Source organism: Lotus japonicus, chromosome 4 (genome assembly GCF_012489685.1).
Source record: "Lotus japonicus ecotype B-129 chromosome 4, LjGifu_v1.2".
Taxonomy (NCBI): domain Eukaryota; kingdom Viridiplantae; phylum Streptophyta; class Magnoliopsida; order Fabales; family Fabaceae; genus Lotus; species Lotus japonicus.
Window position 1 is genome coordinate 37,834,031 of NC_080044.1, and position 26,857 is coordinate 37,860,887.

At 37.4% G+C, this 26,857-nt stretch overlaps 1 protein-coding gene and 1 pseudogene across 1 annotated transcript; both read right to left on the bottom strand.

Moving 5' to 3' along the window:
- Window positions 1–375: 375 nt before the first annotated feature.
- On the bottom strand, window positions 376–2,364 carry LOC130712707 (uncharacterized). The gene is made up of 2 exons (XM_057562527.1): window positions 1,243–2,364; window positions 376–1,002 (listed from the first exon to the last, which is right to left on the bottom strand). The coding sequence occupies exons 1-2, from the start codon at window positions 2,362–2,364 to the stop codon at window positions 376–378; spliced, it is 1,749 nt and encodes a 582-aa protein (XP_057418510.1).
- Window positions 2,365–13,698: 11,334 nt separating this feature from the next.
- On the bottom strand, window positions 13,699–24,860 carry LOC130712708 (uncharacterized; annotated as a pseudogene).
- Window positions 24,861–26,857: the final 1,997 nt, after the last annotated feature.

Here is a 26,857-nt window from a genome sequence, read left to right on the forward strand (position 1 = left end):
AGCATCACATTCAATTTCAAAAGCTTTATCAAAATTAGGCAAACAAAGCAAAGGTGCATTGGTCAGCTTATCTTTCAAAGAATTAAAAGCATATTCATGCACATCATCCCACTTGAAAGTCACATTCTTTTTAACAAGTTCATTCAAAGGTGCAGCAATGGAACTAAAGTTCCTCACAAACCTTCGATAAAAACTTGCTAAACCATGAAAACTTCTTACCTCATTAGCATTCTTAGGTGTAGGCCATTCTCTAATTGCCTTGACCTTCTCTTCATCAACAGAAACTCCTTTAGAACTTACAACAAAACCCAAAAATACAACAGATTCCATGCCAAAAGAACACTTTTGAAGGTTGGCATACAACTTGTTCTCTTTTTAAACACCAAACACAGCATGTAAATGTTCAACATGTTCATCTAGGGATTTGCTGTAAATTAAAATGTCATCAAAGTAGACTACAACAAATTTCCCAATGAAAGAACGCAAAACATGGTTCATTAATCTCATGAATGTGCTGGGTGCATTAGTTAAGCCAAATGGCATCACTAACCACTCATATAAACCATATTTGGTTTTAAAAGCAGTTTTCCATTCATCACCTTCCTTCATGCGAATTTGATGGTATCCACTTTTCAAATCAATTTTAGAAAACACACAAGAACCATGCAATTCATCAAGCATATCATCTAATCTAGGGATAGGATATCTATACTTTACAGTGATTTTGTTTATGGCTCGGCAATCAACACACATGCGCCATGTTCCATCTTTCTTCGGAACTAAGATCACGGGAACAGAACAAGGACTGAGGCTCTCCCTCACAAATCCCTTTTGCAACAACTCATCCACTTGCTTTTGAATTTCCTTTGCTTCCTCGGGACTCGTCCTATAAGCTGGCCTGTTTGGAAGTGAGCAACTAGGAATGAAGTCAATTTGATGCTCAATACCTCTTAAAGGAGGCAATCCTTGTGGTACTTCTTCTGGAAAAATTTCAGCAAACTCCTGCAACAATGAATTAATAGCACTAGGCAAAGAAGAGTTGAGATTGTTAGTGAAATAAACATCTTTGTACATGAGTACAAGCAATTTCTCCCTTGCTAACAATGCACTCTCAACATCTCTTTTCTTGGCAAATGCACTTACTCTCTTATTTTTCTCTTCACTGCACTCATTTTTTTCTTTTTCTTTCTTTTTCTCATTTTCATTTTTCTTACTTTTTCTCTCTTTTTCTTGAATGCTCACTTTTTCTTCTCTCAACTTACACTCTTTTGCGATTCTAATTTGATCAGCATATGCTTCAGCAGGTTTGAGAGGTGTCAACACAATGGTGCGATTGTTCATGGTAAAGGTATAGGTATTTTTGTACCCATTATGATCAACATTTCTATCAGATTGCCATGGCCGCCCAAGAAGCAAGTGGCCCACATGCATAGGCACAACATCATAAAGAACCTCATCTTTGTATTTTCCAATGGAAAATGATACCAAAACCTGCTTAGTCACCCTTATGTCTCCACAATCATTGAGCCACTGAAGTCTATATGGATTAGGATGCTTTTTGGTTGGCAAGTTCAGTTTCTCGACCATCAAGGTGCTAGCAACATTAGTACAACTTCCACTATCAATAACCATGCTACATACCTTTTCATTAATGAGGCACCTAGTATGGAAAATTTTATCACGTTGCTCCGCATCTTCATGTTCCTTAGGCTGTATGCTAAGAGCACGCCTAGCAACAAGCAAATTTCCATGCACGGGTTCAGCCACTTCAACATCACTACAATCTTCTAACAGAGGCATTTCATCATCACTTGAGCTCACACTCTCTATGTCTCCATTATCCAGCAAAATCATTGCTCTTTTGTTTGGACACTCAGAAGCAATATGCCCAATTCCTTGGCATCTGAAACATTTTATATCACGTGATCGTGAAGAAGAATTAGTTTCAGATTTACCTTTAGAGGATGCCATAGTAGACTTGGCCTTCACATTTTCTTTAGGATGGGAAATGGCTTTATTATTCTTCCAATTTGACTTCCAAGAAGTGCTTGAGGATGATGAGAATTTGGAGGAGGTTTTGGACTTCAATTGCTTTTCCACCTGAACTGCTTTGTGCAACAAATCCTCCATCTCCACATAATATTGTAATTCCACCACATCAGCAATCTCCTTCTTTAAACCTCCAATAAACCTTGCCATAGTGGCTTCACGGTCTTCTTCTATATTGGCTCTCATCATAACTATCTCTATCTCCTTGTAATAATCCTCCACACTCATAGAACCTTGGGTCAGACTTTGCAATTTTCGGTGCAAGTCTCTATGGTAATGGCTGGGGACAAATCTTCTTCTCATGACAGCCTTCATTTCTTCCCATGAGCGAATGGGTCTCTCTCCATTTCTGCGCCTGTTTATCACAAATTGATCCCACCAAATACTAGCAAAATCAGAAAATTCAACAACTGCCAATTTTACCTTTTTCTCCACTGAATAATGATGGCAATCAAACACATGAAAATGTGCGTGTTTAGGGTTTAGGGTTTTGGGTTTAGGGTAGGACAAAAGGATTAAGAGGCAAACATACAGCTTTTGAGAGGACATAAATTTTAAATCGATGTTATTAATCCATTGTATGTCATATGAGTTCGTAGAGCTCAACTAAAACTAACTACAAATGGAGAATTGTAATGAAAATAAGTACAGTAGAGCCAAAGGAGAATGAGGCCAACATATAGCTTTTGAGTGGAGAAATTCCTCTCTAACGACAAAAGGAGTCTTGTTGTACCACAATAAGTTTAAACTCATGATATTCCTCCACCGAATGTGATACTAGTTTGTAGAGCTCAACTAAATGTGCGTGTTTATGGTTTAGGGTTTTGGGTTTAGGGTAGGACAAAAGGATGAAGAGGCAAACATACAGCTTTTGAGAGGACATAAATTTTAAATCGATGTTATTAATCCATTGCATGTCATATGAGTAAGTAGAGCTCAACTAAAACTAACTACAAATGGAGAATTGTAATGAAAATAAGTACAGTAGAGCCAAAGGAGAATGAGGCCAACATATAGCTTTTGAGTGGAGAAATTCCTCTCTAACGACAAAAGGAGACTTGTTGTACCACAATAACTTTAAACTCATGATATTCCTCCACCGAATGTGATACTAGTTTGTAGAGCTCAACTAAATGTGCGTGTTTAGGGTTTAGGGTTTTGGGTTTAGGGTAGGACAAAAGGATGAAGAGGCAAACATACAGCTTTTGAGAGGACATAAATTTTAAATCGATGTTATTAATCAATTGCATGTCATATGAGTAAGTAGAGCTCAACTAAAACTAACTACAAATGGAGAATTGTAATGAAAATAAGTACAGTAGAACCAAAGGAGAATGAGGCCAACATATAGCTTTTGAGTGGAGAAATTCCTCTCTAACGACAAAAGGAGTCTTGTTGTACCACAATAAGTTTAAACTCATGATATTCCTCCACCGAATGTGATACTAGTTTGTAGAGCTCATCTAAATGTGCGTGTTTAGGGTTTAGGGTTTTGGGTTTAGGGTAGGATAAAAGGATGAAGAGGCAAACATACTGCTTTTGAGAGGACATAAATTTTAAATCGATGTTATTAATCCGTTGTATGTCATATGAGTTCGTAGAGCTCAACTAAAACTAACTACAAATGGAGAATTGTAATGAAAATAAGTACAGTAGAACCAAAGGAGAATGAGGCCAACATATAGCTTTTGAGTGGAGAAATTCCTCTCTAACGACAAAAGGAGACTTGTTGTACCAGAATAACTTTAAACTCATGATATTCCTCCACCGAATGTGATACTAGTTTGTAGAGCTCAACTAAATGTGCGGGTTTAGGGTTTAGGGTTTTGTGTTTAGGGTAGGACAAAAGGATTAAGAGGCAAACATACAGCTTTTAAGAGGACATAAATTTTAAATCGATGTTATTAATCCATTGTATGTCATATGAGTTCGTAGAGCTCAACTAAAACTAACTACAAATGGAGAATTGTAATGAAAATAAGTACAGTAGAACCAAAGGAGAATGAGGCCAACATATAGCTTTTGAGTGGAGAAATACCTCTCTAACGACAAAAGGAGTCTTGTTGTACCACAATAAGTTTAAACTCATGATATTCCTCCACCGAATGTGATACTAGTTTGTTGAGCTCATCTAAATGTGCGTGTTTAGGGTTTAGGGTTTTGGGTTTGAGGTAGGACAAAAGGATGAAGAGGCAAACATACTGCTTTTGAGAGGACATAAATTTTAAATCGATGTTATTAATCCGTTGTATGCCATATGAGTTCGTAGAGCTCAACTAAAACTAACTACAAATGGAGAATTGTAATGATAATAAGTACAGTAGAACCATAGGAGAATGAGGCCAACATATAGCTTTTGAGTGGAGAAATTCCTCTCTAACGACAAAAGGAGACTTGTTGTACCAGAATAACTTTAAACTCATGATATTCCTCCACCGAATGTGATACTAGTTTGTAGAGCTCAACTAAATGTGCGTGTTTAGGGTTTAGGGTTTTGTGTTTAGGGTAGGACAAAAGGATTAAGAGGCAAACATACAGCTTTTGAGAGGACATAAATTTTTAATCGATGTCATTGTATGTCATATGAGTTCGTAGAACTCAACTAAAACTAACTACAAATGGAGAATTGTAATGAAAATAAGTACAGTAGAACCAAAGGAGAATGAGGCCAACATATAGCTTTTGAGTGGAGAAATTCCTCTCTAACGACAAAAGGAGTCTTGTTGTACCACAATAAGTTTAAACTCATGATATTCCTCCACCGAATGTGATACTAGTTTGTAGAGCTCAACTAAATGTGCGTGTTTATGGTTTAGGGTTTTGGGTTTAGGGTAGGACAAAAGGATGAAGAGGCAAACATACAGCTTTTGAGAGGACATAAATTTTAAATCGATGTTATTAATCCATTGCATGTCATATGAGTAAGTAGAGCTCAACTAAAACTAACTACAAATGGAGAATTGTAATGAAAATAAGTACAGTAGAGCCAAAGGAGAATGAGGCCAACATATAGCTTTTGAGTGGAGAAATTCCTCTCTAACGACAAAAGGAGACTTGTTGTACCACAATAACTTTAAACTCATGATATTCCTCCACCGAATGTGATACTAGTTTGTAGAGCTCAACTAAATGTGCGTGTTTAGGGTTTAGGGTTTTGTGTTTAGGGTAGGACAAAAGGATTAAGAGGCAAACATACAGCTTTTGAGAGGACATAAATTTTTAATCGATGTCATTGTATGTCATATGAGTTCGTAGAACTCAACTAAAACTAACTACAAATGGAGAATTGTAATGAAAATAAGTACAGTAGAACCAAAGGAGAATGAGGCCAACATATAGCTTTTGAGTGGAGAAATTCCTCTCTAACGACAAAAGGAGTCTTGTTGTACCACAATAAGTTTAAACTCATGATATTCCTCCACCGAATGTGATACTAGTTAGTAGAGCTCAACTAAAGGTGTGTGTTAAGGGTTTAGGGTTTTGGGTTAAGGGTAGGACAAAAGGATGAAGAGGCAAACATACAGCTTTTGAGAGGACATAAATTTTAAATCGATGTAATTAATCCATTGTATGTCATATGAGTTCGTAGAGCTCAACTAAAACTAACTAGAAATGGAGAATTGTAATGAAAATAAGTGCAGTAGAACCAAAGGAGAATGAGGCCAACAATAAGTTTTGTTGTACCTCCACCGAATGTGATACTAGTTTGTAGAGCTCAATCAAATGTGTGTGTTTAGGGTTCAGGGTTTAGGGTTTTGGGTTTAGGGTAGGACAAAAGGATGAAGACGCAAACATACAGCTTTGAGAGGACATAAATTTTAAATCGATGTTATTAATCCATTGTATGTCATATGAGTTCGTAGAGCTCAACTAAAACTAACTACAAATGGAGAATTGTAACGAAATAAGTACAGTAGAACCAAAGGAGAATGAGGCCAACATATAGCTTTTGAGTGGAGAAATTACTCTCTAACGACAAAAAGAGTCTTGTTGTACCACAATAAGTTTAAACTAATGATATTCCTCCACCAAATGTGATACAAGTTCGTAGAGCTCAACTAAATGTGGGTGTTTAGATTTTAGGGTTTAGGGTTTAGGGTAGGACAAAAGGATAAAGAGGCCAACATACAGCTTTTGAGATGACATAAATTATAAATCGATGTTATTAATCCATTGTATGTCATATGAGTTCGTAGAGCTCAACTAAAACTAACTACAAATGGAGAATTGTAACGAAATAAGTACAGTAGAACCGAAGGAGAATGAGGCAAACATATAGCTTTTGAGTGGAGAAATTCCTCTCTAACGACAAAAGGAGTCTTGTTGTACCACAATAAGTTTAAACTCATGATATTCATCCACCGAATGTGATACTAGTTTGTAGAGCTCCACTAAATGTGCGTGTTTAGGGTTTAGGGTTTTGTGTTTAGGGTAGGACAAAAGGATTAAGAGGCAAACATACAGCTTTTAAGAGGACATAAATTTTAAATCGATGTTATTAATCCATTGTATGTCATATGAGTTCGTAGAGCTCAACTAAAACTAACTACAAATGGAGAATTGTAATGAAAGTAAGTACAGTAGAACCAAAGGAGAATGAGGCCAACTGATGAGGATCGGTCCAGCCCAGACAAAGACCCTTTGCAGGAAATAGGAGGTCCAATGACAAGGTCCAAGACCAAAAGAATGAAGCAAGCTTTGCAAGGACTGATTTTGGAGCTCAAGGGAAAAGAAGATCAGAATAAATTAGAAGCAACTCCAAAGTGGGTCAATTTCCTTGAACACAAGAATGATGATGACTTGGACCCAACTTGAAGGCATAATTTCCAAGAACCCAATCTGCATGTTCAAGATGCACTCATGGACATTAATATTTAGTAAATAAGTCCATTTTAGTTATTTTCTTGAATTTTCGTATTTAATATAGGGGTGAATTTTCTGATGACATTTTGTATTCCCCCCTAGTTGGTTTTTAATGTCTTTTATGAGCCTTTGACTCATCTTTAGGAACAGTGGGTTTTTACTCAAGTTTCCAATGCTAGTGGAGCTATAAATCTCTAGTGGAGTCTATTAAATGTTAGTGGGAGCATTATTACTTATTGGAAAGAGTAGCATCCCACTTAGCCTATAAATAGGGACTCAATGTATGGAACAAAGCAGTTTTTGAATCTGAATGATATTGAGTTTTCTCATATTGTGAGAGCTTCCCATTTGTTCTTGGGTTAAGAACTAAACTTGATAACTTTGGTTCTACCGGCAGGTCGCGGTTAGGGTCAAGTTCCCCTTTTCTCTTTGATAACTTTGGTTCTACCGGCAGGTCGCGGTTAGGGTCAAGTTCCTATCTTTTGTCCCCGGTTTTCAAGACGATCCTTTGTGTTCCCAAATCATATCATTTGGTATCAGAGCTTAGGCTCTTGAAAACCAGGTTTCTTTTCTCCATTTTGTTTTTATTTTTTCGTGTTTTTTTTGTTGTTCTCATTCTATATAAAAAAAAAACAGCCTACTCATATTATCCTTTCCCTTGTCTTCTCATCATCTTTTTTTGAAGTTTTCGTGTGTTCCTTCATTCTTTTTGTCTTTTGTGATTTGCATTCTGCTGGAAAAAAAAAAGTGCAAAAAAAAAAAGAAAAGAAAAGAAGTGCTCAGGTCCAAAAGCACAAAAAAAAGGAAAAAAAAAAGAAGTATTACAAAAAAAAGAAAAAAAAAAGAGTTGTGACCTGAAGAATTTAAGTGTGTTTCTTTCCAGCAATCAAAAAAAAAAAAAAAAAAAAACCTCAGCCATTGTTCTCGTTTTCTATTTATCTTAAAAAAAAAAAAATTAGTGTGTCCTTCCTAATCTCTCATTTCCTTAAATCGCTGAAGTTATCATCTTCATACTCTAGCTGTTCCTTGTTGTGTAGAACCATCCTAAAGTTCTTAATTTAAGAGCTCATAAGGTGAAGCTGAGTGGTAAAAGGCAAGAGTTGTGAGATCATTAGAGGAAAAATAAAAAGCGAAAGATTGAGAGAAACACGAGTGATTGAAATATTTTGAGTGTAAACACGTGAGATTGTGTGAGTGAGAATTTTATTACTAACTGTGTTTTTGGCAGCACATAATCATGAGTGGAGACGAAGAAGGAGCATTTGATCTCAAGCTGTTTGTGAAAGCTGTTACAGAACAATTCACAGCCTTAAATAGAAGGTTTGATGATTTAGCATCAAGGTCTAGGTCCCCTCCTAGGCGAAACAATGAAGAGGAAGAAGAGGAGGAGTATTCAGATGGAAGATCTCATGAAAGAAGAAGAAGTGACAATAACTTGAATAGTATCAAAATGACCATCCCTACATTTCAAGGAAAGAATGATCCTGAACTGTACTTGGAGTGGGAGAGAAAGGTGGAGCATGTGTTTGATTGCCATCACTATTCAGAGGAGAAAAAGGTAAAATTGGCAGTTGTTGAATTTTCTGATTATGCTAGTATTTGGTGGGATCAATTTGTGATAAACAGGCGCAGAAATGGAGAGAGACCCATTCGCTCATGGGAAGAAATGAAGGCTGTCATGAGAAGAAGATTTGTCCCCAGCCATTACCATAGAGACTTGCACCGAAAATTGCAAAGTCTATGAGTGTGGAGGATTATTACAAGGAGATGGAGATAGCTATGATGAGAGCCAATATAGAAGAAGACCGTGAAGCCACTATGGCAAGGTTTATTGGAGGTTTAAAGAAGGAGATTGCTGATGTGGTGGAATTACAATATTATGTGGAGATGGAGGATTTGTTGCACAAAGCAGTTCAGGTGGAAAAGCAATTGAAGTCCAAAACCTCCTCCAAATTCTCATCATCCTCAAGCACTTCTTGGAAGTCAAATTGGAAGAATAATAAAGCCATTTCCCATCCTAAAGAAAATGTGAAGGCCAAGTCTACTTTGGCATCCTCTAAAGGTAAATCTGAAACTAATTCTTCTTCACGATCACGTGATATAAAATGTTTCAGATGCCAAGGAATTGGGCATATTGCTTCTGAGTGTCCAAACAAAAGAGCAATGATTTTGCTGGATAATGGAGACATAGAGAGTGTGAGCTCAAGTGATGATGAAATGCCTCTGTTAGAAGATTGTAGTGATGTTGAAGTGGCTGAACCCGTGCATGGAAATTTGCTTGTTACTAGGCGTGCTCTTAGCATACAGCCTAAGGAACATGAAGATGCGGAGCAACGTGATAAAATTTTCCATACTAGGTGCCTCATTAATGAAAAGGTATGTAGCATGGTTATTGACAGTGGAAGTTGTACTAATGTTGCTAGCACCTTGATGGTCGAGAAACTGAACTTGCCAACCAAAAAGCATCCTAATCCATATAGACTTCAGTGGCTCAATGATTGTGGAGACATAAGGGTGACTAAGCAGGTTTTGGTATCATTTTCCATTGGAAAATACAAAGATGAGGTTCTTTGTGATGTTGTGCCTATGCATGTGGGCCACTTGCTTCTTGGGCGGCCATGGCAATCTGATAGAAATGTTGATCATAATGGGTACAAAAATACCTATACCTTTACCATGAACAATCGCACCATTGTGTTGACACCTCTCAAACCTGCTGAAGCATATGCTGATCAAATTAGAATCGCAAAAGAGTGTAAGTTGAGAGAAGAAAAAGTGAGCATTCAAGAAAAAGAGAGAAAAAGTAAGAAAAATGAAAATGAGAAAAAGAAAGAAAAAGAAAAAAATGAGTGCAGTGAAGAGAAAAATAAGAGAGTAAGTGCATTTGCCAAGAAAAGAGATGTTGAGAGTGCATTGTTAGCAAGGGAGAACTTGCTTGTACTCATGTACAAAGATGTTTATTTCACTAACAATCTCAACTCTTCTTTGCCTAGTGCTGTTAATTCATTGTTGCAGGAGTTTGCTGAAATTTTTCCAGAAGATGTACCACAAGGATTGCCTCCTTTAAGAGGTATTGAGCATCAAATTGACTTTATTCCTGGTTCCTCACTTCCAAACAGGCCAGCTTATAGGACGAGTCCCGAGGAAGCAAAGGAAATTCAAAAGCAAGTGGATGAGTTGTTGCAAAAGGGATTTGTGAGGGAGAGCCTCAGTCCTTGTTCTGTTCCCGTGATCTTAGTTCCGAAGAAAGATGGAACATGGCGCATGTGTGTTGATTGCCGAGCCATAAACAAAATCACTGTAAAGTATAGATATCCTATCCCTAGATTAGATGATATGCTTGATGAATTGCATGGTTCTTGTGTGTTTTCTAAAATTGATTTGAAAAGTGGATACCATCAAATTCGCATGAAGGAAGGTGATGAATGGAAAACTGCTTTTAAAACCAAATATGGTTTATATGAGTGGTTAGTGATGCCATTTGGCTTAACTAATGCACCCAGCACATTCATGAGATAAATGAACCATGTTTTGCGTTCTTTCATTGGGAAATTTGTTGTAGTCTACTTTGATGACATTTTAATTTACAGCAAATCCCTAGATGAACATGTTGAACATTTACATGCTGTGTTTGGTGTTTTAAAAGAGAACAAGTTGTATGCCAACCTTCAAAAGTGTTCTTTTGGCATGGAATCTGTTGTATTTTTGGGTTTTGTTGTAAGTTCTAAAGGAGTTTCTGTTGATGAAGAGAAGGTCAAGGCAATTAGAGAATGGCCTACACCTAAGAATGCTAATGAGGTAAGAAGTTTTCATGGTTTAGCAAGTTTTTATCGAAGGTTTGTGAGGAACTTTAGTTCCATTGCTGCACCTTTGAATGAACTTGTTAAAAAGAATGTGACTTTCAAGTGGGATGATGTGCATGAATATGCTTTTAATTCTTTGAAAGATAAGCTGACCAATGCACCTTTGCTTTGTTTGCCTAATTTTGATAAAGCTTTTGAAATTGAATGTGATGCTTCTGGTGTTGGAATAGGTGCTGTTTTGATGCAGGATTCCAAACCGATTGCATATTTTAGTGAGAAGCTTAGTGGAGCAGCGTTGAATTATCCCACATATGACAAGGAGCTTTATGCATTGGTAAGAACTTTGCAAAATTGGCAGCATTATTTGTGGCCAAGAGAGTTTGTCATCCATTCTGACCATCAAAGCTTGAAGTTCCTAAGTTCTCAAGGAAAGCTTCAAAAAAGACATGCCAAGTGGTTGGAGTTCATTGAGATGTTTCCTTACGTGATCAAGTACAAGAATGGTAAGGAAAACATTGTGGCTGATGCCTTGTCTAGAAGGTATGCATTGCTTACTTCATTGCAAACAAAACTACTTGGGTTTGAGCATATCAAGGACTTGTATGCCAATGACTTTGATTTTGGACAGGTATGGGATTCTTGTTCTAAGCATGCTTTTGGGGACTATTATAAACATGAAGGTTTCTTGTTTAGGAAAGATAAATTGTGTGTTCCTGTTTGTTCTTTGCGTGAAATGCTTGTTAGGGAAACTCATGGTGGTGGATTAATGGGACATTTTGGGGTTCAAAAGACTTTAGAAATTTTGAAAGAGCATTTTTTTTGGCCTAAAATGAAACATGATGTGCAATCTGTTTGTGAAAAATGCATAACATGTAAGCAAGCCAAATCTAAAGTGATGCCCCATGGTTTCTATACACCTTTGCCTGTTCCTAATCAACCTTGGACTGATATCTCAATGGATTTTGTCTTAGGTTTTCCTAAATCACAGGGTGGGAAGGACAGCATATTTGTGGTTGTTGATAGGTTTAGCAAAATGGCACATTTCATTGCATGCTCCAAAACAAATGATGCCACACATATTGCTGATTTGTTCTTTAAAGAGGTTGTGCGTTTGCATGGATTACCAAGAACAATAGTAAGTGACAGAGATGTGAAATTCTTAAGTCACTTTTGGAGAACTTTATGGAGTAAGTTAGGAACTAAGCTTCTGTTTTCTACAACTGCACATCCACAAACGGATGGGCAAACTGAGGTTGTGAATAGAACACTTACTACCTTGCTGCGTGCAATCATTCAAAAGAATTTAAAACAGTGGGAAAAATGTTTGCCACATGTTGAGTTTGCATATAATAGAGCTGTGCATTCTACTACTTCTTACTCTCCGTTTGAAGTTGTGTATGGCTTTAACCCTTTGACTCCATTGGATATCTTACCTTTACCTACTAATGAATTTGCTAATTTTGATGGAAACAAAAAGGCAGATTTTGTTAGGGAGTTGCATGCCAAGGTTAGAGCAAACATTGAGAAAAGGAATGAGCAGTATGCAAAGCAAGCTAATAAGGGGCGTATTCGCATTACTTTTGAACCCGGAGATTGGGTTTGGGTTCATATGCGGAAAGAAAGATTTCCAACTCAAAGAAAATCCAAATTGCACCCAAGGGGAGATGGACCTTTCCAAGTATTAGAAAAGATCAATGACAACGCCTACAAGCTGGATTTGCCAAATGAATATGGAACTATAAGTTCTACTTTTAATGTGGCTGATCTATCTTTGTTTGATGTAGGTGACGGGTTTGATTTGAGGACGAATCCTTTCGAAGAGGGAGGGAATGATGAGGATCGGTCCAGCCCAGACAAAGACCCTTTGCAGGAAATAGGAGGTCCAATGACAAGGTCCAAGACCAAAAGAATGAAGCAAGTTTTGCAAGCACTGATTTTGGAGCTCAAGGGAAAAGAAGATCAGAATAAATTAGAAGCAACTCCAAAGTGGGTCAATTTCCTTGAACACAAGAATGATGATGACTTGGACCCAACTTGAAGGCATAATTTCCAAGAACCCAATCTGCATGTTCAAGATGCACTCATGGACATTAATATTTAGTAAATAAGTCCATTTTAGTTATTTTCTTGAATTTTCGTATTTAATATAGGGGTGAATTTTCTGATGACATTTTGTATTCCCCCCTAGTTGGTTTATAATGTCTTTTATGAGCCTTTGACTCATCTTTAGGAACAGTGGGTTTTTACTCAAGTTTCCAATGCTAGTGGAGCTATAAATCTCTAGTGGAGTCTATTAAATGTTAGTGGGAGAATTATTACTTATTGGAAAGAGTAGCATCCCACTTAGCCTATAAATAGGGACTCAATGTATGGAACAAAGCAGTTTTTGAATCTGAATGATATTGAGTTTTCTCATATTGTGAGAGCTTCCCATTTGTTCTTGGGTTAAGAACTAAACTTGATAACTTTGGTTCTACCGGCAGGTCGCGGTTAGGGTCAAGTTCCCCTTTTCTCTTTGATAACTTTGGTTCTACCGGCAGGTCGCGGTTAGGGTCAAGTTCCTATCTTTTGTCCCCGGTTTTCAAGACGATCCTTTGTGTTCCCAAATCATATCACCAACATATAGCTTTTGAGTGGAGAAATTCCTCTCTAACGACAAAAGGAGTCTTGTTGTACCACAATAAGTTTAAACTCATGATATTCCTCCACCGAATGTGATACTAGTTTGTAGAGCTCATCTAAATGTGCGTGTTTAGGGTTTAGGGTTTTGGGTTTAGGGTAGGACAAAAGGATGAAGAGGCAAACATACTGCTTTTGAGAGGACATAAATTTTAAATCGATGTTATTAATCCGTTGTATGTCATATGAGTTCGTAGAGCTCAACTAAAACTAACTACAAATGGAGAATTGTAATGAAAATAAGCACAGTAGAACCAAAGGAGAATGAGGCCAACATATAGCTTTTGAGTGGAGAAATTCCTCTCTAACGACAAAAGGAGACTTGTTGTACCAGAATAACTTTAAACTCATGATATTCCTCCACCGAATGTGATACTAGTTTGTAGAACTCAACTAAATGTGCGTGTTTAGGGTTTAGGGTTTTGTGTTTAGGGTAGGACAAAAGGATTAAGAGGCAAACATACAGCTTTTGAGAGGACATAAATTTTTAATCGATGTCATTGTATGTCATATGAGTTCGTAGAGCTCAACTAAAACTAACTACAAATGGAGAATTGTAATGAAAATAAGTACAGTAGAACCAAAGGAGAATGAGGCCAACATATAGCTTTTGAGTGGAGAAATTCCTCTCTAACGACAAAAGGAGTCTTGTTGTACCACAATAAGTTTAAACTCATGATATTCCTCCACCGAATGTGATACTAGTTAGTAGAGCTCAACTAAATGTGTGTGTTAAGGGTAGGACAAAAGGATGTGTGTGTTTAGGGTTTAGGGTTTTGGGTTTAGGGTAGGACAAAAGGATGAAGAGGCAAACATACAGCTTTTGAGAGGACATAAATTTTAAATCGATGTAATTAATCCATTGTATGTCATATGAGTTCGTAGAGCTCAACTAAAACTAACTAGAAATGGAGAATTGTAATGAAAATAAGTGCAGTAGAACAAAGGAGAATGAGGCCAACATATAGCTTTTGAGTGGAGAAATTCCTCTCTAACGACAAAAGGAGTCTTGTTGTACCACAATAAGTTTAAACTCATGATATAAATCCACCGAATGTGATACTAATTTGTAGAGCTCAACTAAATGTGCGTGTTTAGGGTTTAGGGTTTTGTGTTTAGGGTAGGACAAAAGGATTAAGAGGCAAACATACAGCTTTTGAGAGGACATAAATTTTTAATCGATGTCATTGTATGTCATATGAGTTCGTAGAGCTCAACTAAAACTAACTACAAATGGAGAATTGTAATGAAAATAAGTACAGTAGAACCAAAGGAGAATGAGGCCAACATATAGCTTTTGAGTGGAGAAATTCCTCTCTAACGACAAAAGGAGTCTTGTTGTACCACAATAAGTTTAAACTCATGATATTCCTCCGCCGAATGTGATACTAGTTTGTAGAGCTCATCGAAATGTGCGTGTTTAGGGTTTAGGGTTTTGGGTTTAGGGTAGGACAAAAGGATTAAGAGGCAAACATACAGCTTTTGAGAGGACATAAATTTTAAATCGATGTTATTAATCCATTGTATGTAATATGAGTTCGTAGAGCTCAACTAAAACTAACTAGAAATGGAGAATTGTAATGAAAATAAGTGCAGTAGAACCAAAGGAGAATGAGGCCAACATATAGCTTTTGAGTGGAGAAATACCTCTCTAACGACAAAAGGAGTCTTGTTGTACCACAATAAGTTTAAACTCATGATATTCCTCCACCGAATGTGATACTAGTTTGTAGAGCTCAACCAAATGTGTGTGTTTAGGGTTTAGGGTTTAGGGTTTTGTGTTTAGGGTAGGACAAAAGGATGAAGACCTAAACATACAGCTTTTGAGAGGACATAAATTTTTAATCGATGTCATTGTATGTCATATGAGTTCGTAGAGCTCAACTAAAACTAACTACAAATGGAGAAATGTAATGAAAATAAGTACAGTAGAACCAAAGGAGAATGAGGCCAACATATAGCTTTTGAGTGGAGAAATTCCTCTCTAACGACAAAAGGAGTCTTGTTGTACCACAATAAGTTTAAACTCATGATATTCCTCCACCGAATGTGATACTAGTTTGTAGAGCTCATCTAAATGTGCGTGTTTAGGGTTTAGGGTTTTGTGTTTTGTGTTTAGGGTAGGACAAAAGGATAAAGAGGCAAACATACAGCTTTTGAGAGGACATAAATTTTAAATCGATGTTATTAATGCATTGTATGTCATATGAGTTCGTAGAGCTCAACTAAGACTAACTACAAATGGAGAATTGTAATGAAAATAAGTACAGCAGAACCAAAGGAGAATGAGGCCAACATATAGCTTTTGAGTGGAGAAATTCCTCTCTAACGACAAAAGGAGTCTTGTTGTACCACAATAAGTTTAAACTCATGATATTCCTCCACCGAATGTGATACTAGTTTGTAGAGCTCATCGAAATGTGCGTGTTTAGGGTTTAGGGTTTTGGGTTTAGGGTAGGACAAAAGGATTAAGAGGCAAACATACAGCTTTTGAGAGGACATAAATTTTAAATCGATGTTATTAATCCATTGTATGTCATATGAGTTCGTAGAGCTCAACTAAAACTAACTAGAAATGGAGAATTGTAATGAAAATAAGTACAGTAGAACCAAAGGAGAATGAGGCCAACATATAGCTTTTGAGTGGAGAAATTCCTCTCTAACGACAAAAGGAGTCTTGTTGTACCACAATAAGTTTAAACTCATTATATTCCTCCACCGAATGTGATACTAGTTTGTAGAGCTCAACCAAATGTGTGTGTTTAGGGTTTAGGGTTTAGGGTTTTGTGTTTCGGGTAGGACAAAAGGATGAAGACGCAAACATACAGCTTTTGAGAGGACAAAAATTTTTAATCGATGTCATTGTATGTCATATGAGTTCGTAGAGCTCAACTAAAACTAACTACAAATGGAGAATTGTAATGAAAATAAGTACAGTAGAACCAAAGGAGAATGATGCCAACATATAGCTTTTGAGTGGAGAAATTCCTCTCTAACGACAAAAGGAGTCTTGTTGTACCACAATAAGTTTAAACTCATGATATTCCTCCACCGAATGTGATACTAGCTTGTAGAGCTCATCTAAATGTGCGTGTTTAGGGTTTAGGGTTTTGTGTTTTGTGTTTAGGGTAGGACAAAAGGATAAAGAGGCAAACATACAGCTTTTGAGAGGACATAAATTTTAAATCGATGTTATTAATGCATTGTATGTCATATGAGTTCGTAGAGCTCAACTAAAACTAACTAGAAATGGAGAATTGTAATGAAAATAAGTACAGTAGAACCAAAGGAGAATGAGGCCAACATTTAGCTTTTGAGTGGAGAAATTCCTCTCTAACGACAAAAGGAGTCTTGTTGTACCACAATAAGTTTAAACTCATGATATTCTTCCACCGAATGTGATACTAGTTTGTAGAGCTCAACCAAATGTGTGTGTTTAGGGTTTAGGGTTTAGGGTTTTGGGTTTAGGGTAGGACAAAAGGATGAAGACGTAAACATACAGCTTTTGAGAGGACATAAATTTTAAATCGATGTTATTAATCCATTGTATGTCATATGAGTTCGTAGAGCTCAACTAAAACTAACTACAAATGGAGAATTGTAACGAAATAAGTACAGTAGAACCGAAGGAGAATGAGGCCAACATATAGCTTTTGAGTGGAGTAATTCCTCTCTAACGACAAAAGGAGTCTTGTTGTACCACAATAAGTTTAAACTCATGATATTCATCCACCGAATGTGATACTAGTTTGTAGAGCTCAACTAAATGTGCGTGTTTAGGGTTTAGGGTTTTGATTTTAGGGTAGGACAAAAGGATTAAGAGGCAAACATACAGCTTTTGAGAGGACATAAATTTTAAATCGATGTTATTAATCCATTGTATGTCATATGAGTTCGTAGAGCTCAACTAAAACTAACTACAAATGGAGAATTGTAACGAAATAAGTACAGTAGAACCGAAGGAGAATGAGGCCAACATATAGCTTTTGAGTGGAGAAATTCCTCTCTAACGACAAAAGGAGTCTTGTTGTACCACAATAAGTTTAAACTCATGATATTCATCCACCGAATGTGATACTAGTTTGTAGAGCTCAACTAAATGTGCGTGTTTAGGGTTTCGGGTTTTGTGTTTAGGGTAGGACAAAAGGATTAAGAGGCAAACATACAGCTTTTAAGAGGACATAAATTTTAAATCGATGTTATTAATCCATTGTATGTCATATGAGTTCGTAGAGCTCAACTAAGACTAACTACAAATGGAGAATTGTAATGAAAATAAGTACAGCATAACCAAAGGAGAATGAGGCCAACATATAGCTTTTGAGTGGAGAAGTTCCTCTCTAACGACAAAAGGAGTCTTGTTGTACCACAATAAGTTTAAACTCATGATATTCCTCCACCGAATGTGATACTAGTTTGTAGAGCTCATCGAAATGTGCGTGTTTAGGGTTTAGGGTTTTGGGTTTAGGGTAGGACAAAAGGATTAAGAGGCAAACATACAGCTTTTGAGAGGACATAAATTTTAAATCGATGTTATTAATCCATTGTATGTCATATGAGTTCGTAGAGCTCAACTAAAACTAACTAGAAATGGAGAATTGTAATGAAAATAAGTACAGTAGAACCAAAGGAGAATGAGGCCAACATATAGCTTTTGAGTGGAGAAATTCCTCTCTAACGACAAAAGGAGTCTTGTTGTACCACAATAAGTTTAAACTCATGATATTCCTCCACCGAATGTGATACTAGTTTGTAGAGCTCAACCAAATGTGTGTGTTTAGGGTTTAGGGTTTAGGGTTTTGTGTTTAGGGTAGGACAAAAGGATGAAGACGCAAACATACAGCTTTTGAGAGGACATAAATTTTTAATCGATGTCATTGTATGTCATATGAGTTCGTAGAGCTCAACTAAAACTAACTACAAATGGAGAATTGTAACGAAATAAGTACAGTAGAACCGAAGGAGAATGAGGCCAACATATAGCTTTTGAGTGGAGAAATTCCTCTCTAACGACAAAAGGAGTCTTGTTGTACCACAATAAGTTTAAACTCATGATATTCATCCACCGAATGTGATACTAGTTTGTAGAGCTCAACTAAATGTGCGTGTTTAGGGTTTAGGGTTTTGATTTTAGGGTAGGACAAAAGGATTAAGAGGCAAACATACAGCTTTTGAGAGGACATAAATTTTAAATCGATGTTATTAATCCATTGTATGTCATATGAGTTCGTAGAGCTCAACTAAAACTAACTACAAATGGAGAATTGTAACGAAATAAGTACAGTAGAACCGAAGGAGAATGAGGCCAACATATAGCTTTTGAGTGGAGAAATTCCTCTCTAACGACAAAAGGAGTCTTGTTGTACCACAATAAGTTTAAACTCATGATATTCATCCACCGAATGTGATACTAGTTTGTAGAGCTCAACTAAATGTGCGTGTTTAGGGTTTAGGGTTTTGTGTTTAGGGTAGGACAAAAGGATTAAGAGGCAAACATACAGCTTTTAAGAGGACATAAATTTTAAATCGATGTTATTAATCCATTGTATGTCATATGAGTTCGTAGAGCTCAACTAAGACTAACTACAAATGGAGAATTGTAATGAAAATAAGTACAGCAGAACCAAAGGAGAATGAGGCCAACATATAGCTTTTGAGTGGAGAAGTTCCTCTCTAACGACAAAAGGAGTCTTGTTGTACCACAATAAGTTTAAACTCATGATATTCCTCCACCGAATGTGATACTAGTTTGTAGAGCTCAACCAAATGTGTGTGTTTAGGGTTTAGGGTTTAGGGTTTTTTGTTTAGGGTAGGACAAAAGGATGAAGACGCAAACATACAGCTTTTGAGAGGACATAAATTTTTAATCGATGTCATTGTATGTCATATGAGTTCGTAGAGCTCAACTAAAACTAACTACAAATGGAGAATTGTAATGAAAATAAGTACAGTAGAACCAAAGGAGAATGAGGCCAACATATAGCTTTTGAGTGGAGAAATTCCTCTCTAACGACAAAAGGAGTCTTGTTGTACCACAATAAGTTTAAACTCATGATACTAGTTTGTAGAGCTCATCTAAATGTGCGTGTTTAGGGTTTAGGGTTTTGTGTTTTGTGTTTAGGGTAGGACAAAAGGATAAAGTGATACGCCCCAAGTTGATGCAAGGGCTGAAATGGATCGTCTAGGATTGATCTTGGATGATGAGAACTCTGAAATGTGAGAAAGAAGAAGAAGAATTTCGTGATAGAAGGGAAATGGACAGAAAAGAGGGGAAGTTTTAGTGAAATGGAAGATGAAGACTTCACACAAAGGTGGTGGCAAACCCTTGATAAGCCTAATTCTTGAATCACTCAAGAACTATGAGAATCACTCTCACAAATCTGAATCACTCAGAAAAAAAAATACTAATTCATTCATAATCTCTCTATTACATTGAAGGAGTGGTCCTCATAAAGAAGAAGGAAATTCAGCCTAGTTACAAAAAAATGATGAGGTGTAATTTCTCTAGAAGAATCCTAGGCTAGGAGTTACAAATTAAAAGAGGAAGATAGTGATATGCTTCAGCCCTGAACGTGTTTTTAGTGGCTGATTGCTTCATGTAACTCCCTTTCTTGATTGTTATTCTGACCAGGGAACATAGCATTCAATGCTCTTTATGCACTTAATTTCCTTGTCTTTGTAACTCCATTCTTGCCTTTGAAAGCTCTTCAATCCTTTTACTTTGCTGATGTAACTCCTCCATTCAGAACTTATTGAAATTCAAACACATTCAAAGAGTTTTAAGAAAGGAATGGATCCCTCCCTTTAAGCCCTTCATGCGCCACATGCAAACACACACCACTTGAAGTGGATTAAACACACTAAAATAAAATTCAGCAACATAATGCATTTGGATCCAACTTATTCAATTGGTCCTTTGCATTTTTATTGAAATAAAATAAAACAAAACATCACATGGCAGCCCCTATGCGTGGGCTGGCTCTTCTTCTTGGGCCTGAATGATCATCATGATTTTTGGTTCCATCTCTTCTACCACTTTGTCTTCAAGATTGGTTGCCACTACTTGCTGAAGAGTCTCTTTGGCCTTTTTAGCTCTAGCCCTTGTCATTGGTCCTCCAAGTCCTTTTAGTGCTCCATGACCCTTGTCCTTGTCCTTGTCCTCATCATTCCCTCCCTCTTGAAAAGGATTTGACCTCAAATCAAATTCTCCGCCATCTGCATCAAAGAGAGATAAATCAGAGACATTAAAGGTTGAGCTGATGTTATACTCACCTGGAAGCTCTATTTTGTAGGCATTGTTATTGATTCTCTCAAGCACTTGAAAGGTCCATCCCCTCTAGGTTGGAGTTTGGATTTCCTTTGTTCTGGAAACCTTTCCTTCCTCATGTGCACCCAAACCCAATCTCCGGGTTGGAACACCACCTCCTTTCTTCCCTTGTTAGCTTGCCTAGCATAACTCTCATTCTTTCTCTCAATTTGAGCCTTCACACGCTCATGCATCTTCTTGACATATTCAGCTTTGCCCTGTCCTTCCTTGTGCTTGAAAACAGAAATGTTAGGCATAGGCAACAAATCAAGAGGAGTCAAAGGGTTAAATCCATACACTACTTCAAATGGAGAGCAATTGGTAGTGCTATGGACAGCCCTATTGTAAGCAAATTCAACATGAGGCAAACACGCCTCCCAAGCCTTTAAATTGGCCTTAAGGACAGTCCTAAGCAAGGTGCCTAGTGTCCTATTAACCACCTCAGTTTGCCCATCAGTTTGTGGGTGGCAAGTGGTAGAGAACAAAAGTTTGGTGCCTAACTTCCCCCATAAAGTCCTCCAGAAGTGACTTAGGAACTTGGTGTCCCTATCACTAACTATGCTTCTAGGCATCCCATGAAGTCTTACAACTTCTTTAAAGAACAAATCAGCAACGTGACAAGCATCATCAGCTTTCCTGCAAGGAATAAAGTGAGCCATTTTTGAAAACCTATCAACAACCACAAAAATGGAATCCTTACCATTCTTTGTTCTAGGGAGGCCTAAAACAAAGTCCATAGACAAGTCAACCCAAGGGTATTCAGGGATTGGCAAAGAAGTATACAAACCATGTGGCATCACCTTAGACTTAGCCTTCTTGCAAACAATGCAATGTTCACAAAACTTGATCACATCATGTTTCATTTTGGGCCAATAGAAATGTTCCTGTAAAGTTTCTAGAGTCTTTTGGACTCCAAAATGACCCATTAATCCCCCAGCATGGGATTCTTTAACAAGAAGTTCTCTAATGGAACTTTTAGGCACACACAACCTGTTTTCCTTAAATAAAAATCCATTGTGCCTATAAAATCCATTTTGAGAAACTTTCTCACAAGCCACAAAAATTTCAGCAAAGTTATCATCTTTTTCATACATTTCTTTCACATGTTCAAGTCCTAGCAATTTAGTCTCTAACATGGAAAGCAACACGTGTCTCCTGGATAAAGCATCAGCCACAATGTTACTTTTCCCTTTTTTGTGTTTTATGACATAGGGAAATTGTTCCAAAAATTCAACCCATTTGGCATGCCTTTTGTTCAACTTACCTTGCCCCTTCAAGTATTTCAGCGACTCATGATCACTATGAATCACGAATTCCTTGGGCAAAAGATAATGCTGCCAAGTCTTCAAAGCTCTCACCAAAGCATACAATTCCTTATCATAAGTAGAATAGTTAAGGGCAGCTCCGCTTAACTTTTCACTAAAATAAGCAATTGGGTGGCCTTCTTGAAGCAACACAGCACCAATACCTACATTTGAAGCATCACATTCAAGTTCAAAAGATTTAGCAAAGTTAGGTAAAGCAAGTATAGGTGCATGGGTAAGCTTATGCTTTAGGGCAGCAAAGGCCTCTTCTTGATTCTTTCCCCAATGAAAACCCACATTCTTTTTCACCACTTCATTTAGGGGTGCTGCCAAGGTACTAAAGTCCTTTACAAACCTCCTGTAGAAACTGGCCAAGCCATGAAAACTTCTTACATCACCCACGGATTTAGGAGTGGGCCACTCTTGAATGGCTTTGATCTTTTCCTCATCAACCTGCACTCCTTTCGAACTCACAACAAAACCAAGAAACACAACATGGTCAGTGAAAAAAGTGCATTTCTCAAGATTGGCAAACAATTGTTCCTTTCTAAGCATACTCAAGACGGATCTTAAGTGCTCAACATGCAGCTCAAGAGTAGTGCTATAGACCAAAATATCATCAAAGTACACAACCACAAATTTCCCAATGAATTCCCTCAAAACATGGTTCATTAGTCTCATAAAAGTACTAGGTGCATTAGTTAAACCAAAAGGCATAACCAACCATTCATACAAACCATATTTAGTTTTGAAAGCAGTTTTCCATTCATCCCCTTCTTTAATCCTTATCTGATTGTAACCACTTTTCAAATCAATTTTAGAAAAATAACATGCTCCATGCAATTCATCAAGCAAATCATCAAGTCTAGGAATAGGGTGCCTATACTTAATGGTGATGTTATTCAAGGCTCTACAATCAGAGCACATTCTCCAAGTCCCATCTTTCTTTGGTACCAAAATCACCGGTACAGCACAAGGACTCATGCTATTTCTTACCCACCCTTTGTTCAAGAGTTCTTCCACTTGTCTTTGAATTTCTGTGGTTTCTTGTGGGTTGCTTCTATATGCTGGCCTATTAGGCAAAGAAGCTCCCGGAATGAGATCAATTTGATGCTCAATTCCTCTCAGTGGTGGTAGACCACTTGGAACACTTGTTGGAAACACATCCTCATAATCCTGCAAAAGAGATTTAACACTAGAAGGCAGCTCAAAATTTTCAAAAGTGTTAGTGTTCAAAATCTGATTTTTGCAAAACATCAAGTATAGGATCTGTTTTGAAGCTATCATCCTTTTCACCTCTCTCTTTTTGATCAAACAAATTTCTTTTCTCTCAAGTATTTCACTCTTTTCTTTTTGCTCTCTCTCAAGTGTTTCACTCTTTTCTTTTTGCTTTCTCTCAAGTGTCTCACTCTTTTCTTTTCTCTCTTGTTCAATCTTTTCTCTCATTTTCTTTTGATCCTCACGCACCTCCCTAGGGCTCAAAGGTTTGAGCGTAATTTTCTGGCCATGATGTTGGAATGAGATCTTGTTGGTGCTGCCATTATGATCAGAGTTGGTGTCATATTGCCATGGTCTTCCCAGCAGTATGTGACTAGCCTCCATGGGAACAACATCACAAAGAACCTTATCCCTGTATTTGCCAATGGAAAAGTCAACTTCAACTTGCTTACTTACTTGTATTTCTCCATAGTGGCTGAGCCATTGAAGTTTGTATGGCCAAGGATGTGGTTTTGTGACCAGGTTCAGCTTCTCCACCATTCTTTCACTAGCCACATTAGTACAGCTCCCGCCATCAACAATCATCAAGCAAATCTGCCCATTGACAGAACATCTTGTGTGGAAGATATTCTCTCTTTGGCTTTCTTTCTTTGGCTTTTGTTGGCTACCAAGCATTCTTCGGATCATCAACAGTTCACCATTCATGGCTGCCTCCTCTTCTTCTTCACTTTGTTCTCCTTCGGACTCACTGGTGTAGTCTCCATCATCCTTAAGAATCATGGTCTTTTTGGAGGCACATTCATAAGCATAATGTCCCATACCTTGGCATTTGAAGCACTTGACCTCTTTGCTCTTTTTGGATGGTTGTTCAAGAGGTTTTGAAGAAGCTGAAGCTTGTGGTTTGGTGGCTGGTTTGCTAAGGGTGCTCGGCCCTTCATTCTTCATTCTGTCTCTCCAAGATGAATTGGAATTGGTAGAACTCTTCCTTGCAAGCCCTTTCCTTTTGAGTTGTTGCTCAACTTTAGTGGCCTTGTGCAGCAATTCTTCCATGTCTACATATTCCTGAAGTTCTACAATATCTCTAACATCATTAGATAAACCATTAATAAATCGAATCATGGTTACCTCTTCATCCTCCTCAAGATTGGCTTGCAACATAAGCACCTCAAGTTCTTTGTAATACTCCTCAACACTCTTGCTGCCTTGGGTAAGTTTTTGAAGTTTAAATTTTACATCCCTAGCATGGCTTGAAGGGACATATCTTTTCCTCATGATTCGTTTCATTTCAGCCCATGTTTCCACCGCTGGCTCCTCATTTCTCAATCTCTCTTTTGCAAACTTATTCCACCAAACAAGAGCATAGTCTGAAAAGTGAGCAGCTGCAAGTTTCACCTTTTGGTCCTCCTCATAGTTGTTGCAAGCAAAGACATGCTCTATTTTGAGTTCCCACTCCAAGTATGCCTCTGGATCACTCTTTCCCTTAAAAGGAGGAATTTGGAATTTGACTCCTTCAATCCGAGCAGGTCTAGGATTTTCATGAATTCGTCGTGGCCTCCCACCTTCACTGTCACTATTGTTCCGGTTCTCCATTTGATCCAGCCTTTCGTGGATCTCTTCAGTTTGCCTCCTCATTAAGTTTTCCAGATGTTGTGTAAGAGCCCGCATTTCGATGGTCGAGAGTCGCACTGCTGGTTGCTCCTCCTCTTCTCCTGACATCTTTGACAAATGAAAAGATTCAAGTAGAACAAACAAATGTTAGTGTTTACCTCACTTCTCTCGTGTTTCCCTCAAATTGGCTTTTCTATGATGTGCACTCTTGCCTTTTTCCACTCAAAAATTCTCACAATCTCTTGAGTAAATCAAAGTTAAGACACACAAAGAATTATGCCACCAAATTTGTGTAGAGTCACACAGATTAGAATAGACTTTAGAATATGAAACAAAAGAAGACAAGACAAATCACCACAGAAATGGAAAGGACTCAAAATATTTAGAGACTAAAGAAGAATTCAAGAACAAACAGAAAGAAGAAAATAAATTGGAATGCTAGCAACAAAATTACCTTGAACAATTGAATTTGGCTAATTAAACAAGAACCATTCAGCCTTTTTTTTTTTTTTTTTGAATTTTCGTTTTTTTTTTTGAATTTTCGTTTTGTAATTTGTTTTTGATTCTGAACAATTAACAAGGCTTAACTTTTGCAATGGTTCAGCCAAAAGAAACAAAAACTAAAATCAAGGAAACAAGAAATGACAAAGAGTTGCTAACCAAAATTCCAGATAAGAAAAGAAACCAAAATCCTAGAACCGGAGCTCTGATTACCAAATGATACGCCCCAAGTTGATGCAAGGGCTGAAATGGATCGTCTAGGATTGATCTTGGATGATGAGAACTCTGAAATGTGAGAAAGAAGAAGAAGAATTTCGTGATAGAAGGGAAATGGACAGAAAAGAGGGGAAGTTTTAGTGAAATGGAAGATGAAGACTTCACACAAAGGTGGTGGCAAACCCTTGATAAGCCTAATTCTTGAATCACTCAAGAACTATGAGAATCACTCTCACAAATCTGAATCACTCAGAAAAAAAAAATACTAATTCATTCATAATCTCTCTATTACATTGAAGGAGTGGTCCTTATAAAGAAGAAGGAAATTCAGCCTAGTTACAAAAAAATGATGAGGTGTAATTTCTCTAGAAGAATCCTAGGCTAGGAGTTACAAATTAAAAGAGGAAGATAGTGATATGCTTCAGCCCTGAACGTGTTTTTAGTGGCTGATTGCTTCATGTAACTCCCTTTCTTGATTGTTATTCTGACCAGGGAACATAGCATTCAATGCTCTTTATGCACTTAATTTCCTTGTCTTTGTAACTCCATTCTTGCCTTTGAAAGCTCTTCAATCCTTTTACTTTGCTGATGTAACTCCTCCATTCAGAAATTCAAACACATTCAAAGAGTTTTAAGAAAGGAATGGATCCCTCCCTTTAAGCCCTTCATGCGCCACATGCAAACACACACCACTTGAAGTGGATTAAACACACTAAAATAAAATTCAGCAACATAATGCATTTGGATCCAACTTATTCAATTGGTCCTTTGCATTTTTATTGAAATAAAATAAAACAAAACATCACATGGCAGCCCCTATGCGTGGGCTGGCTCTTCTTCTTGGGCCTGAATGATCATCATGATTTTTGGTTCCATCTCTTCTACCACTTTGTCTTCAAGAATGGTTGCCACTACTTGCTGAAGAGTCTCTTTGGCCTTTTTAGCTCTAGCCCTTGTCATTGGTCCTCCAAGTCCTTTTAGTGCTCCATGACCCTTGTCCTTGTCCTTGTCCTCATCATAAAGAGGCAAACATACAGCTTTTGAGAGGACATAAATTTTAAATCGATGTTATTAATGCATTGTATGTCATATGAGTTCGTAGAGCTCAACTAAAACTAACTAGAAATGGAGAATTGTAATGAAAATAAGTACAGTAGAACCAAAGGAGAATGAGGCCAACATTTAGCTTTTGAGTGGAGAAATTCCTCTCTAACGACAAAAGGAGTCTTGTTGTACCACAATAAGTTTAAACTCATGATATTCCTCCACCGAATGTGATACTAGTTTGTAGAGCTCAACCAAATGTGTGT

Bases quoted from the DNA above. Each gene is read 5' to 3' on its own strand.
- LOC130712707 (XM_057562527.1), bottom strand. From the start codon at position 2,364: ATGAAGGCTGTCATGAGAAGAAGATTTGTCCCCAGCCATTACCATAGA. The intron at 1,003-1,242 runs GTGAGCATTCAA...TCATTGTTGCAG, and splicing joins GTAAGTTGAGAGAAGAAAAA to GAGTTTGCTGAAATTTTTCC.